The sequence below is a fragment of the Protobothrops mucrosquamatus genome, unplaced genomic scaffold, assembly GCF_001527695.2.
Source record: "Protobothrops mucrosquamatus isolate PMUCROS unplaced genomic scaffold, P.Mucros_1.0 scaffold_68, whole genome shotgun sequence".
In the NCBI taxonomy this organism is placed as follows: Eukaryota; Metazoa; Chordata; class Lepidosauria; order Squamata; family Viperidae; genus Protobothrops; species Protobothrops mucrosquamatus.
The window spans coordinates 247,185-264,396 of NW_015386144.1; the positions used below are offsets into that span (position 1 = coordinate 247,185).

Below are 17,212 nucleotides of genomic sequence, written 5' to 3' on the forward strand. Positions count from 1 at the left end.
CTTTAAAACTCCTTGTATAGTTTTATTCCATTTACTTTGATTTGGTATTAATACAACTATCCTAAATATTTTGAATAAAGAGAAGAATTATATATTTTTCTGTCATTGATACAAGAGTGAGTATGACCTAAAGAAACTTCAGTATTTGCTGAGCAGCAATTAATATCCTTGGGTCTCTTAAGAAGCAAAATCCAATAAGGTGCATTCACAAAATGCATTCTTAACTATGCACTGATTTTTTTCTAGGATTTGAAAAAGAGAAAGAGTTGGAAGGTTTGCTTGTGCCTTCAACTGTTCTCCCTCATATTGTGCCAAAGGAAATTCTACCTACAAGTGATTCTGCAATTCCTCTCAGTCTTACATCACCATCAGCTTCTGTTTTAGCAATAGAGCCTAGCACTGAGAAAGAATTACCTATAAGTGTTATAAAAGAAGAAACTCAGCAATCTTCTATAAATAAAGAAAAGGATACTGTTGATTATTATGGTTCTGGTTCAGGACAACAGCCACAAGCTAACGTAGAGACTTGGTTGAAAACTGAAGGATCTGGTATGCATGAATATAATGAAACATATTTTACACTAGTTTCTCCAAAGGATGATACAATTCAGGATATGCTAGATACAACCATTTCCCAATCAACTATTGACACAGAAATCACCTCAGATGAAAGAGTTGTGACAACTACTGAAATGTACAGCACAATAAAATTAGAGCATTCTACTGAGGAGGATGAAATCATTTCTGAAGCAACAGAAATCTCTGACCTAGTATTAACAGAACAGTCATCAAAAACTCAGTCACATACAGCCATTATAATAAAAGGATCAGAAAAGCCGGAAATAATTTTATCACCATATTCTACTGTGGACAGCCCAGTGATCCAGTTGCCTGAACTTGAAAAAGACCTGGTCACAAAAGAACTGGAAGTTACAGGGCAAACCTATGAAGTCACAACTTATTATTCCCATGAAATGAACCAGGAAGAAGGAATTATGACCGACAGTCATGTAGAACTACCAACCCGTGTCCATTCTACTGAAATGGTTGAAATATCTGGAATTACTCCTGAAAATCTCAACAATGTAACTATCCCTGCACGTGCTTTAGTTGTATTCTTTAGCCTTCGAGTTACTAACATGATTTTTTCAGAAGATTTGTTTAACAAAAATTCCCCTGAATATAAAGCCCTGGAGCAAAGATTTCTAGAACTGGTAAGAAAAAAAAATATTATTTTTGCCAGTGGCTATTGTTTTAGCATGTGTGACCGTTAGAGGGGCATACTTGATCCTGTTTTTGTTGGGCTGTTCATAAGACAGTAACATTTAACTTAATGGTATGCAATGGCTAATTTGCACTTTAACCTGTTCACAGACAATTCACAGACAAAGAATTATAAAGTAAAAAAAATACAAACAATCAGATTTACTTTCTTCATATCCAACTTAATATTGCTTGTTTATAGATATTCAATGAACTAACATTAACTGAAATTGTTACAGACATATTCTTATTTTAATTGTTGAATTGGTTAACTCAAGCTTTGAAATGTGCTTTATTGTTTACTATCAACATACATTGTCCATTATGTCCATTGCATAGTAACAATGAGTAAAAAGGGTTAGCAGGTAAAGGGAAATTTTATTCAGCAAAAATTGTTTTATCTCTCTGTAGAAGCAAATACTAGGGTGGGATGGTTATGGTATTTATAAACATGCATAGCATAGCATATCTATTTCTTATCAGTTTAATGTATATTTTGGCCTTATATGGTTTAACTTTACTTTTTTGCCCATGCAAAGGAATTTAACTGTCCTAAAAATTATGATATTTTGTTCCCTTTGAGGTCCTTTAAAATGCTGAATTGATCACTTCCCTATCCTAGAATATCCTGATCTGTCTTATTTAGACACAATGGAAAAGTACTTTTTATTTGTCACTACATCTGCCACTAGTAAAAATTAATTAATACACACAATTATAAAGTTAAATAGCTTTTTCCACCTGTGGCACATTTATTGATGCTATTATTTTAAATGGATATTTAACCAGGAATATACATTATCACATACAGCTCATGGATCAATCCTCACGCTGTTTTAAGCCAATGTTTGCTGATTTGTTGAGCAACCCATTTGTTGAGCAGCCTGTTTCACACATGATACTAAATCATAACATAATTTATAATATACAATCAATATAAGCTAAGCTCATGCATCATATTAATGAACCCAATGAACCCCTTTATAGTTTAAGGCAATGGGTTAATGCAGAATGAATGGGTATATATATGCATTATATTTATATGTCATTTATATTTGTAGATATATTTCATTATATTTCCTTTATATATTGTTTTTCCTGCATTATAGCTGGTTCCTTATTTGCAATCAAACCTAACTGGCTTCCAGAATCTGGAAATTCTGAACTTCAGGAATGGTAGTATTGTGGTTAACAGCCGAATGAAATTTGCACGACCTGTGCCTCGCAATGTCACTAATTCTGTGTACATGATTCTGGAAGATTTTTGCAACACGGCCTATCAAACTATGAATCTGGCTATTGATAAGTACTCACTTGATGTTGAATCAGGTATTAAAAGAACTTTTGCTTGTTCCATTAGGTTATTTTCACTGAGGCAGAATATTTTTACCAAACACACTTTAAGATTGCAAGAATAATACAACAGATTCAGATAACTGAATGCTATCAAAATCCTTTCCATCTCACTCCATTGTATCCAATTATAGCAATAGCAATAGCACTTAAACTTATATACCGCTTCACAGTGCTTTACAGCCCTCTCTAAGCGGTTTACAGAGTCAGCATATTGGTCCCAACAATCTGCGTCCTCATTTTACCAACCTTGGAAGGATGGAAGGTTGAGTCAACCTTGAGCTGGTGAGACTTGAACTGCTAAACTGCTGGCAGCTGGCAGTCAGCAGAAGTAGCTTGCAGTACTGCACTCGAACCACTGCATCACCACAGCTCTTATCATTCTATATCAATTTTTGGGACCTCAGACTTCTCACGATACAAAGTAAGATCAGCACTATATATAACTGCTGTTGTGCAAATTTTATACTGTTCCATTTAGCAAGAATAAATAATGGCTTGATATACAGAACAAATGTACTGTAGCAATGAAGCTTTGATTATTGGGTGTTACATCAAAGCACAGGAGAGTCTACTTCTATATACTTGGTGCATAGGAGCTACAATGACAAAAGAGGCCTGGTTTGTAGACCTCTTGGGTGTATCTGATGAGCTTCTTAGGAGAATGCTGGCTAACTTGCATACTTGCCTCACCCACAGTTTGTTCTCATGTTCCCAACAAGTTTTTAATGTGTCAGTTCCCTTGAGCTAATAACTATATATTAAAGATTGATTTTTAGTTTTAAAATTATAATTTAATTTTTTAATCTCATTTTCACTTTGGATAAAGTTATTTGTCCCAAAATAGAATAGAGGAATATAAATATATGAATGAAATATTTATTTTTATATTAAAAAATCTACACCTATAGGGAAAGTTGTATACTCTTCTGCTATTCCCAATGCATTCATTTCCACCCCCCCATCATTTTCAGGAGTCCAGGCTGACCCTTGCAAGTTCCAGGCATGCAATGAGTTTTCGGAGTGTTTGGTAAACCAATGGAGTGGAGAAGCCGAGTGTGTTTGTTATCCTGGTTATCTAAGCGTTAATGGATTGCCATGTAACAGCATTTGTCTTCTGCAACGTAATTTTTGTCAAAATGATGGCAAATGTGACATAATCCCAGGGCAAGGAGCAATATGTAGGTAAGTGCATAGTTGTTCAACTGGTTTTCAAATGAATGAAATCACAGCTATTATATTTTTTAATTTTACTGATTTTTATTTCACGTTTATTATTTTTATAAATAACTGAAGGTGGCAAACAAACCTAATATTCTTTCCTTCTCCTATTTTCACTACAATAACCCTGTGAAGGGGTTTGAGCTGAGAGAGAATAACTGAACCAAAGTGACCCAGCCAGCTTTCACGCCTAAGGCAGGACTAGAACTCACAGTTTCCTGGTTTCTAGTCTGGTGCCTCAACTACTAGTCTCAATAATTTAGTTATGATTGTATAATTGTATAACATGTGAGCAATTGTTCTGTTGTTATCTTGCATTAGCTAAGACTAGCATTTGACATTCTGTCATTTCTGGTGACAGTAGAATAACTAACTCATCACTGTTTTTCTTTTTCACTGTCCTGTTGGCATGAACAAATGCTAGATGCCGTGTAGGTGAAAACTGGTGGTATAGAGGAGAGCGTTGTGAAGAGTATGTCTCAGAGCCACTTGTTGTGGGAATTGCAATAGCTTCAGTAGCTGTCTTTCTTCTCATAGCCTGTACTGTAACTTTCTTCCTGGCCAGAACCCTTCGAGAACAGAACACTAAAAGTGAAATTGAGGACTCCTTTGTGTAAGTATCAGTTGGAAGTTATTTTATATTATCACTCACTAGTGCTGAAGAGAGGACAGGCGAACACACAGTAGACAGAGCATAAACGTTGCATAAATTTCTGAACCAGTCCCTTTTAAAAATTGGATCTTACTGTTCCTCTAGACAAAATTATATATTAATAAAATCCTAAAGATAAGTTAGTTTATAAATAGTGGGTTCATAAATGAAGAAGAAAATCTATGTCTTACTGTTGAGCAGCTTTATGGATTTACTACTGGAAAAGCTGAACGTCTTGAATACTGGAGACAGTGTTTTATTCTTTCTGCTTTGTTATGGAGTTCTAGTTTATAGAACCTTCTCCAGCACAGATATTGATTATTTATTGCTCAGAATGATAGATAACTCCTTTCAGGTGATGTTTAAAAACTGTGCACTGAACCCTGTCCCTCACCCTCCAGTCTTTCAGTGTTGATGGGACACGTTTATAGAGACGGCAATCAAATGAATTCAGTTACAGCTTTCCTTAGGAATTTACTTATGAGATGGAAAAATGGAATGTAGCTCATCCAAATTCAGCTATACTTTGTTTTCAGATTTTCCAGTCAATACACGGAAATTGGGGTGAAGGACAGCAGCATGCATTTCTGTTCTCCTCACTCATTTTTTCTGACTACCTAAGAATAGCTACTGTCAACTCAATTTTGGGAAATATTATACAAACAGTGTTGTTTGACATTTGTTCAGTTTGTTTTCTTTATAGGCAGGGAGACAGTCTTTCATCCATTGAATATGCAGTCAAATACAACCCAATGTATGAAAGTGATACCACTGGATATAGCCACTATTATCGGAGATGTCCACAGCTAACTTCATATAGTTCCACAAGCAATGAGACTTCCACTGAATATAGCAGTGAAGAGATCAAACATATTTATGATAACAGAGAATTAAGTAAGGAGGTATGTAACTACTTATCAACTTATATTTGTTTCATTTTTCACTTTGTGCATCCCAAGGATTTAATAATCCTAACTGAATACACATTTTCAGGTCAAAATGTGAGATTCACATTTAATGAAACAATTTTAAAAGGATATCATATAGCATTTTCTATGTTGTTATTTTATCCTGAAATAGGTACAGAACACTCTTAGTGTGAACTATAGTGCTTTATTTAGGATTATTGTATAGTTGCTATGATTTTTCCCCCTACTTTTACAGGAGATTCAGGACAGAATAAGGATTATAGAACTTTATGCCAAGGATCATCAGTTTGCAGACTTTGTAAAACGACATCAGATGTGACTTAGGTATTTTTTCCCATAATTTTCTTTATTTGAACCTGTTTATTATGCAGCATGATTGACTCAGAAGAAAGCATGTAAGAATATAACTTTATTTCTTTCCATAGTGAAATGAGTACTATTCTACTTGAAGTTTGTTGGCTACTTTATTAACAACTAAAACATTATATTATATTGTACATACTCTCTATTGCTCTACTGCATGTACTGATGTTGAATTTCACTGTGGCCTTTTGATGGTTTAAATTTATATTATGCTTCTGGGTTTTGTTTCATTTAGTTGATCAGGGGATTAGAGACTAAAACATATAAAAGAATGGTTGCTGGAATTGGGTATGTCCAGTTTAATGAAAAGAAGGACTAGAGTGACATGATAACAGTATTCCAAAAACTCAGGGACTGCCACAAAGAAGAGGGAATCAAGCTATTCTCCAAAGCACCTGAAGGCAAGACAAGAAGCAATGGATGGAAACTAATCAAGGAGAGAAGCAACCTAGAACTAAGAAGAAATTTCCTGACAGAACAATTAACCAGTGGAACAACTTGCCTCCAGAAGTTGTGAATATTCCAATACTGGAAGTTTTTTAAGAAGAGACTGGACCATTTGTCTGAAATGGTATAGGGTTTCCTGCCTGAGCAAAGGGTTGGACTAGAAGACCTCTAAGGTCCCTTCCAACTCTGTGGTTCTATTCTATTCTATTCTATTCTATTCTATTCTATTCTACTCTACTCTACTCTACTCTACTCTACTCTACTCTACTCTACTCTACTCTAGTTTCTGTGCTACCTAAAGAATTAAATTGTCCAAAGCTTGTAGGAAAGGGCTGAAAAATAGCAAGTTATATAAAATTAAAAATAACAATTTAATAAAGACAAACTATCATTTTTAAATAAAGGAAAGCCAAGTGTTTTGCATCTAAATATGATTCTTCTTTAGTCCAGGGCTAAGTTATGATTCTAGAGCTGCTTCAGCTCTCCAGTGCTTTGATTATAGAATTCGGTGCTTTATTGCTCTTGAATTCTAATTGTTAAAAGTAAAAAGAAATATTTAGTACTTAATGTGTGACTATATCACCTGCATTTAATTATTTTCATTCAATTGTTATTCAGTTTTGCTTAAATTAAATTAAACCCCGTACATGTTAGAATGCTTTACATTTTTAGAATGCAACCCAGTGGTGGGATTCAGCCGGTTCGCACCAGTTCGGCAGAATTGGTAGCTAATTTTTTGTTGCTCAGGCCCAGGATTTGGTCTTGATTGCATTTTTAGATGATTTCTGGGACGTATGGGGTGGTGGTTGTCCATCCATCCTAGCTCTGCTTGATCCTTCTATGGCCTTTGATACCATCAATCATGATATTTTTCTGAATAGGCTCTGGAAATTGGGGTAGGTGGCACTGTATTGTGCTGATTCTCTTCCTTTCTCTGGGGTCAATACCAGTCGGTGGTGATGGTGATTCTGCCTTTGATCCCTACTCAATGGGGTGCTGAGGGTATGGTTTTCTCTCTTTAATACATGAGGCATTTGGGTGAGCTCATCCATCACTATAGGGTGAGGCATCATTGGTGTTACCCAATTTTTATATATATGTCCCTGATGAATTAAGTGATGCCGTTGATGTTTTATCCTGATGCCTCAACGTGGTGGGGATCTGGATGGAGAACAGTAAGCTTCAACTGAATCCTGGCAGGACTGAATGGCTTTGGGTTTTTGGCTCTGCTAATTTTGGGACTTCGCCATCTTTGAATCTGGATGTGCATCTTGGGGGTCCTTCTAGGCTCATGAATCCTGCTCAGAGAGTAGGTGACCATCATGACTAGAGGATCTTTGCACAGGCTTGTGCCCATTCCTGAATTAGGAGGCTCCGCTCATGATCATTCAATTCATGGACTACTGTAATGTCCTCTAGATGGAGCTGTCCTTGAAGAATATTGCAAAGCTTCAGATGATACAGGATGTGATAGTACAGGCAGTTATGTGTGGAATGGGACAACTTGCCACAGTCAACTCACTGCGGCCAACTCGCTGCGGGACAATTTAACAATTCTACTTAATTATTTAAAATAAATTAAAAAATATTTTATTTTTTGCCATTCACATTTCATTCTGTCCCTCCTTTTGCATCCTTTCTTCAATGATTCTATTCCATTACTTCTTTGATATTAGTGTAACACTTGTCTTGCTGTGAGTTGTCCTGCAGCAAATTGGCTGTGGTGAGTTGTCTTGCAGCAAGTTGACCACAACAGGTTGGCTGCAGTGAGTTGGCCATGGCAAATTGGCCATAGTGAGTTGGCCATGGCAAATTGTCATAGACCCATCATGTGTGCCACAAAACAGCACACATTACACCTCTGTTTTACATGTGGCAGTGATTGCCAGTTTACTTCTTGGTCCAATTTAAGGTGCTGTTTTTAACCTTTAAAGCTCTTTATGGCATGGGGCTGGATTATTTGAGGGACTACCTCTTTGTGATTACATCTGCTTGTTCCATGATGGCTGGTGGAAAAAGTATGTTGTGCATCTCTCCCTGGGAACTTTGCTGATACCAAACACAAAACCAAGGTAGGAATATTTCAAAAGGTGAAGCTTCCTCAGGACCCTCCAGATCATATGCACACCAGGTCAGCACTCATGTATTGTAAGATAATGGTCAGATTTACTGCATACCAACTTTGCATTCAGAAGCAGCAGCCAGAGTCCAGGACCACCAAGGATCCATTAAATTGGTCCCAAGGGTAAATACTGATGGCAAGATGTTGGGATTTCTTTCCAAGAATACTCCTGGCATCCTTGAGGCAGGCCATCCACAGGGTTCTTATCATATCCATTCCTGCCCATCAGTGTACCAATAATGCTTCCAGTCCTCATGTATCTCCTGCAGTGTGATCCTCCCCTGGGTTCTCTCTGTCCCAGGCCAACCCATCCTTATCTCCTATCCCATTTACCTATAACAAGCAACCACCCCCAAATAAATCATATAATAAATATCCAGCTTTCACCACCACTCCTGTGTTCAAGGCTAAATAGAATATTAAATAGGCAAGACTGTTCAGTTTGCTTATTTATAACTAGTAGTTTCCCCCTTAAAATACAAATTTGAAAACTATCAGAAATAAATCTTATGAATTAGTCCTCCATCCAGGTAATGAATAAATAACTTTCAGACAATAATCAAAACATGACATCTAATATTGTGAGCACTGGAACCTGTATACTTATCATTCCAGTGGTAGTTTCAAATGCCAATAGCCAGCTATTTGATATCTTTGATAGAAATTCATTAAAACATAATTCAGATTAATTTAATATATTGGTCTAGAACTAGTCTATAAGTTTTGGCTATTTTTTAATTCATTCAGAATTAGTTCTCATATTAAAAACAAATTCAGTTAAAATATCTATTAAATATGATGAATATTAAAATGCAATATCCTTTAAAAATAAGGCCTTGTGAATTGCCCTTTCAGGATGGAGTTATCAAGTGATTAATGAAAACCTTTATGATGGCTAGTGATTCATCCAGTAAGTCAAACTGAAATGAAATGGAAGCTGCATTTATCTTGAAGAAAATACAACTGTATAGTTCATCGTGATATGTTTGGTATTTTAAATATTCATTGTGGAAAATATTTTCAGCTGTATTTACAAGAATTTCTTGGAACAAGAATTAAGACATTAATGTTCCATAACCAACCAAAGAATACTTTTTTCTTTTACCAAATTTCAGTACAATGAGTCACAACATTCATGTATCTTGATACTCTATCCCAGAATGTGGTTTTATGCTAAAACTATATAACACTGAAATAATTTCCAGAAGAATATCCATGTTATACTGTTCTGGAAATTATTTCAATGTTGTATAGTTTGGCATAAAACCACATTCTGGGACAGAGTTTCAAGATAAATGAAGCCTGTTGTGAATCATTGTACTGAAATATGGTAACAAAAGAAAATATCCTTTGGTTGGTTATGGAACATGAACATGAATTTTCTTTCAATAGAAAAACAACCGAAACATCACAGCATTTAAAAGGCAAGCAACATAGGAATCAGTTGCTAAACACAATGTCAAAGTGGTGATGATGCCTCTGTTGTAATCCAGCTCTACGCTTTTCTACTTCCATTGTGACTTTATTGACATTATAGACAAATGTGGGAGTTTACATTCATTACTTGACAGTTTATGATGTTGTCACATTTTCAATATAATTGTTTCTTTTCTGTGTAGTTTTGTAGTTATTCCAAGTTACGTTTTCTTTTCTATTCCCTTCACTTTTTATGTATGTTTAGTCTAGTCCAATTCCAATACTATTGTGTTTTTTAATTTTAAATTATCTATGTTTTAGTTAACTATGCAGAATGTATGGTTTTTATATGATTTTTAAATCTGAGTGAAATTAGCTTTGTGTTCTCATTTTAACAATACTATTTCTTGCCAGTTCATGATGCCTTCTCATTCTCAGTATTCTGTTCAGTTTCTTGTTTGTGAGACTTGGAACTGAGATTCTCATTCCATATTATTATTTTTTATTTTTTCACTTTTTGCATTTTTAAATTTAGGCTTAATTTGAGGGGTTGCATTATTTTTTCTTTTAGTGCAAGAATCGTGCAGCACTTACTCTGTCATCATGAGTTTGTATGCAACATAGAATTTCACTTTGATAGACATTATCTATTTGTTTATCATTCATTTAATGCTGTCCTGTGCAGCTACCCTTAACTAATTTACATTATTTCCTTTATAAGCCAGATACCCATTCCTGTGTCTCTCTCTATATTTTCTTTGTACACAATTCTCACTGGTTTAAATTGTTTAATTTGTATTGTACTTGTGTTCATCCCTATAATCCTGTATGTTTAATGTATTGTAAGTATGCTTTTTATATATATTTCTGTCTTCTGACAAAGATACACTATATCCTTCAATATATATTTGGATTCAGTTTTAATAAAGTCTCCTTTATATCAAATTTTCTCCTTTTCCTTCTTTTGATCATGATATACAAGTGTTGCAAAGGATTTAAACAATTAATGCTTTATTTTTTCAGGAAATTGCTTTAAAAGCTGGATCCAATACAATGTTCATAGGAGATAAATCTAAACACTGTTGCTACAGGGATGACACAGATGTGGTTGTAAAGTTTCTTTTAGTGTTTTCATGTTTTAGTTTGGTGTTTTGGTGTATGGATCTTAATAATTACTGGATTGATTCATTTCCCTTAATTCTTCTTGAATGGAGAAATAAGAAATGGCTGTTATTATTTGATATTATTCTTCCAAATTTGCAGTCCCATAGTTCATAGTGCTTATGCTGGAACTATGTTCTACAAGTTCAGTGTCAATTCATTTTGCATTCATACGAATATACTGTAAATAAAGAATGTTTACCACTTTCCCCATCTACAACTAGATAGTGTTATTATTTATTTTCAAGCTATCCATAGAAATAGAACTAAATATCTGAGAGGTTATTCTTTTCTGTCAGTTGTGCGCTCACTAGTTTTCTACTTGTGCAATAGAAAAAATAGCTTTAGATAGAAACAAAATATTCTACACATTTAAAATTTTCTTTTAAAAAAAGTAAATAACAACAATTGTCAGAACTTTTCATTAAATAAGGGATATAGTTTTTATCAATATATTTTTTTCTTGTTCTTTTTATAACACGTTTTTATATGCCAGAATTAAAGATTCAAATATTCCATTTATTTGATCCAGCAGATAGGTATCATCCAAGTTCACATTATCTGAGATTACTATTGTGATTCTTTCCTTTTCTTGTCCCCAAAATTTGTACATTTCTAGCTGTAGAGATCACTTGGACCTCCAATAAAAGTGATAACTCTAGGAGCATCCCACTCACAATATACTTGATTTTTTTTTCTTGATATACAGTAAGTTCATTCCAGTTAAAATGAGTATGCCCCCCAATATCTGAATCAGGGAATTATTACTCACAACATTTCCATCTTGTCAGGATTAAATCTCAGTTAATTGGCCTTTATCTATTCTATCACTGCATTTAGGTACTGATGTTAGAGACATACATATTTTTAAATTAAGAAATTATGGAAAAATACAGCTAAGCATGATCTACATATTGATGGCATCCAGTTTCAAAATTCCTAATGCCAATCTTTAGCAAATTCATATCAATATTAAATAATATCAAAGATAGAAATTGCTTTGTAGCACTTCATTGCGAGAGGTAGAGTCACCCAAATGTAAATAGGAATAGAATTACTATAACATGGTGTTTCCAACTGAAAGAATATGAAAGATAAAGCAAGCTTAATAAAATCACCTTCTCTTTGTGTCTTTACTGTGCAAGGCAATTCAGCAGAGTGATCATGTTGATTCTGTCCCAGAAACAGGCCTGACCCAAACTAAACGTGTTGAAATAATTGCTATCTTTTAAGAACTGCAAACACACCACTCATGTTACTAATAATATGCCAAGCATATTATCCCCAAAGGGATATTTGTGACTGGGTAATAGTTGGCAAAATCCTCGGAGAAATTATTTCAGGAATCAGTGAGCCATTGTCTTTTTTAAGACAGGCAGCCCAATCCTATTACACATAGATGGATTCATCACTTTCCAAATCCACCCAATTAATCCCCCAGGATTAAATCAAATGTGCTAAGATGGACAGAAATCAAGAAAATCTGTTGTCAATCAGATAAGTGCAAGAGTACATATCATCAGTTCTCATAACCTGAAATTGATCTCATAGTAGATGATGCGCCGGTTGTCTCAATGAAAAATAAATCTACAGTAGCCTTACAACAGCACAAACATTCAATTTTATCATCAAAGGGCATTACAAATCATACCAGGTTTTGAACACTCTGACATTGTTTTTTGTGGAACAGATGATTTTAAGACCTTCATGTCTCCAAAGAACTCTGCTGAGGATCCAATGGAAGCAACAAGGTACGTTTGCAGTGTTCACTGCTATGCAGTAGCATGATTATAAGCACTGAATCATATTCATATATCCCCTTGGCTGGTGTTACACCATTTATGCTAAGCAAAACACAAAATCTAAATAAGAATGTTGGCAATCTTAACTATAAATATATACTCAGTGATTAAAAAACTGCATGATTTTTGTCAGGTACTGGAAGAACCTACATATATTGTTCTTTAAGAATAAATAGCTGGTCCTTTGTTAAGCATAGTGCATTATAAAGGATGATTCTTGATAATATCAGAATATTATCTTAGTCTTTCAAGCTATGGACAGTGAAGCCAATCCTATCACTGAGGTAAAAAAATAAAACATCAAAGTCTTGACAGTGACCACTATAAACTATTGGACAATAGATTTTGATTTGTTAAATAGCAGACATAATTTACTAATGTTAACTCACACTGATTTTGGTTCTCAGGCATGACAGATATGCAGTTTGTATTCTATGAAACATATTATTTCATTGAATTTTGTTCTCTCTGACTGAAACAAGTTATTTCATCCTCTTTCAATATATATTTTTAAAATTGAGGCTGACTGAGGTTTAATCCAAGGGAGGCTGAGAATTAGGTTGCCTCTTTCTTAAAGATGCCAAACCATACCATCTGTAAAAACGTAGTATATTTACAATAAAAATGCATCACTCTAGTCTATCTGAACAGAAATATAGGATATAATTAAATGAACAATATTAGTGAATAGAAATAAAATATAAAGCAATAAGAATGATAAAAACAGGATAAGAAAACAAGATAAAATCACCAGGAAAAAGTAATGCAACATATTAATCTGAAGTATAATGAGCAGACATGTAGAAAAGATCAAAACTTGTTAAAATGTTACTTCTGACACTGAATTTCTAGAGGCCATTCAACTGTCAGCAAATACACATACACACACATATGTGTGTAACTGTTGAACTCCCCCTGCCCCCACCAGCCTATCTCCTCCATCCTCTCTGTACTTTTGGCTGCCCTGCACAATGGCACTCCTTGGCATTGGCAGCAGCAGCATCAGCATTAGATCTGAAGTAGATGCTCGGGGGGGGGGGCAGCATTGGTTGAGTGAGACTGCTGAAGGCCCTGAGCCTCTACCGTAGCCTCAGGATCACTTCCAAGGACTGTGCAGGATGGCCAAAAGAGCAGAGATTGGTAGGGGGGGGGGAATAGGCAAGTGGGGTGGTGGTGTTGAACTGCCTCTGCATAGTAAGTATGGGAAGATTGTCAAAGGTGTGACAGCAGTGTTTCTTCAACAGCCATCAGGGATTGGGTGTAAGTACCATTTGTTTAGCCAGCACCCAACTCACCAGACAAATCACCTTAGATGTCATACATTTTTAGTAATTTTGATTATCGCTGCAAGCTTCTTAATCTAAAAGATCCCAATTTAGTCCAGAAATTACACTAAATACAGTAAAGTAATAATATTTCTCAAAATACCAAATCTTCATTTTGCTCAGATGGTTTTAAATTGAGTGGCTTATTGTGGTATGGAATAGTAGACTTCATTAAGTACTTATAAAAGTATTTGCTGCTCACTTCTGACCCAGTCATTTTACATCAACCGTATGTTGTTAAGAGTGGTTTCAAACCAAGTATCCTGAACAATTAGGTCATCCGTGATCTTTGGCTTAAATAGATTAAGCCCTTATTAAGTGACTGCTAAAACAGCTAGCATAATAGAATGAAGATCAAGGGACAGGGGTTCTGCTTCCTTTTCAATTAAAAAAAATAAAGAAGATACTGAAGAATTATCAAGTTGCCATGAAAATTGTGGAATAAATCAAACAAATATTTGTTCCTTAGGATTTCTATGTCTCTTCTCCAAGTCTTCTATATCTGGGGAAAAATATGTTATAAGGTTTCTAAAGTCAGATGAAATTCTTTATCCTCTTTGATGACCAACATCAGTTTAAAAATAGGCTGCTTCTACAGTATGTCAGCAGCTACTTCACTAATCCAGTCTGATTCCATTGGCATTTGTCAGAAATAGATCTGAATATTAATCATATGGTGACATTCAGCCATGATCAATAACATCATTAAACAGCAACCACAAAAGCCATTACACGAATTCCAAGTCAGAATTTCATATTTAATCTTTAACAATATTTGAGCAGTTTAATCTTTAAGGATATAAAGACAGGCAAAGGTGAAGAAAAGAGAAGAAATATCCATTTTTATATTAGGACACAAATTTTCTGAGTTACAACCTTGTGACTGGTAATGTGAAAAAATTGCATGCTGTACTCATGATAATTTAATAAGATTTGTAATTTTGGTTTTGATAAACTTGGGTTTGAAAGTGCTTTTTTATAAAATGTAATGGTCTCTAGGTGGCAGAAGAGGCTCACAATATGCCTACTTAAGCTCCATTCCTTCAGTAAGATTGTGAAACTCACAGGTGATTCAGATAAATTAGAATGAATTAACTCTAATCTCAGTCTTCTCCCACAAGGCTATTTATATTCACCCTCAGAGAAAAATTAGGCAGACTGTTTGAAGTTACGTGATAAGCGCCCCCTAGTGTTTATGAGCAAGTCCCAAAATTACGAATGTTGCAGCACATGGCAGTTCACTCTTACGAATGACTGCAGAGGCTCTGCAACATTCACCCTATTCCCCCCTCCACTCTCCACAACTGCTTCTCCCTCCCATCCTGCCATACCAGACTCACTTACCTTGCAAAGATCTGTCTCCTCTCTGCCACAGTTCTTTGCCTTTGAGGGAGAGTCGAGTCGATGGAAGCTCATGGGTGCCATAATATCATGAGAGTTCAGGCACCCATCCTCTTTTGCAGAGAACAGGTGCCTGAACTCTCGCGAGATCGCAGACCCCAGAAACTTTCATTCTCGGCACGAAAAGTATTTGCGGTGCCTGTCTCCTGCTTCTTCCCCCCCCAACTCCTTTCCACTGCCACCGGAACACTTTTTGCCCAGACAGAGACCTGATGGAAACTGGAAGCCTCATCTGCGTGCAAATGGGGCACTTGGAAATGTAGCAAATCCATTTCCATCTGTTTCCAAGTGTCCCATTTGCAAGCAGATAAAGCTTCGAGTCTCCATCAGATCTCCATCTGGGCAAAACGTTTTCTGGTGGTGGCGGAAATGAGTTGGGGGGGAGGAGGAGCAGCAGATAGGCACCGCAAACACTTTTCATGCCCAGGAGCTTCCATCGACTTTCCTCTCCCTCAAAGGCTAAGAAACAGTGGCACAGAGGAGACAGATCTTTGCAAAGTAATAAGCCAGCGTGGCAGTAAGGGAGGGGGAAGCATGAGGTATCTTAGTGGGCCGGGAAGGCCTTGGGGGCCTGTTCTATCACTAGGCCCCCAATGGCCTTTCCTACCCTGAGATACCTCTTGTGCACTTAGCGAACTGCGCATTCAATTAGCGAATGTGGGGGCAAAAGCAGGGATCTCATTCAAGGTATGAGATTGACTCCTACTAATCCTTGAGCTACGAATGGAATGGGCAGGACTACTTGCATTTGGATCATATAATAGTGCTTATACTCAGGTCGATACATGAGTAGTTTTTATGTAGAACTGCTAACATTAATTTCTATGGGTGAATTATGTGCCAAGATATTGAAAGAATTTGATGCTATAGAGTGGCTAATTTTTTTAAAAGAACTTAAAAATTCTTTAAGAATGAATGAGGATAAGCACATATGGGCCCCATTAAAAAAAAAAGATCCAGAACTGCAGATAAACCAATCAGACAGACATTGATATACCACAACACTTAGTGGTCAATGAGCATTTAGAGCAGAGATGGACTACCTGTGGTGCAAGGCCCCCTATGGCTCTAAGTCATTTTTTGGGACATTCTTTTATCATAGATCCAAAATCATCATTTGAGTTTCCTATGATTTATAAACCCTAAAATAATCCTGAAATAGCTTTTACAAATTTGTAAAACAAATGTCTTTGCAAAACTAGAGAAAAACATGATATGTATATGCATGACATAAACATACCTTTATGTTATTGTTTCTCAGTCTTTGTAAATGATAACTATGAACCCACACCACCAATTATTACCCATTCTTTACTTTAAAAATAATGTTTTAATTGTTAGGAGCTATAAGAATTTATTGTTTATATTTTGGCGCAATATATAATATAGATAGACAGATGACAGATAGATTATAGGGGATAGAATTTATAAGAATATATTTATAAATATAAATGATTACTGATAGCTTCCCAAAAGAAAAGATAGATTTCTGTGAGTTTTTATAGCTCTACTTGGACTTAGTACTAGAAGCAAACATGAGTAGATCCTTTTTTTAGCATCACATCACTTTTTTTTATGAAAGCAGATATGTAAATTGAACATGCATTTTTCTCTTTCACAGTAATTCAGTTTACAAAGTCTGCCTTTTTTCCTTTGACCTCTAAAGAGCTCTTCCAGTTGCTGTCATTAAATCTCTTTTATGAACCTTTTATCAAATGCATATTCCATTTATCTGTCTGTCTGCCTGTCTGTCTATC

At 35.5% G+C, this 17,212-nt stretch overlaps 1 protein-coding gene across 1 annotated transcript in view; it reads left to right on the forward strand.

Annotated features, from left to right (window-relative positions):
• IMPG2 (interphotoreceptor matrix proteoglycan 2) overlaps window positions 1-5,737 on the forward strand; it is a 31,762-nt gene extending 26,025 nt beyond the window's left edge. The window contains 6 exon segments of the mRNA XM_029283583.1: window positions 247-1,214; window positions 2,373-2,592; window positions 3,591-3,801; window positions 4,262-4,450; window positions 5,193-5,391; window positions 5,654-5,737. Of these exon segments, the coding sequence (XP_029139416.1) occupies window positions 247-1,214; window positions 2,373-2,592; window positions 3,591-3,801; window positions 4,262-4,450; window positions 5,193-5,391; window positions 5,654-5,737 (1,871 nt within the window).
• The last annotated feature ends 11,475 nt before the right edge of the window (window positions 5,738-17,212 follow it).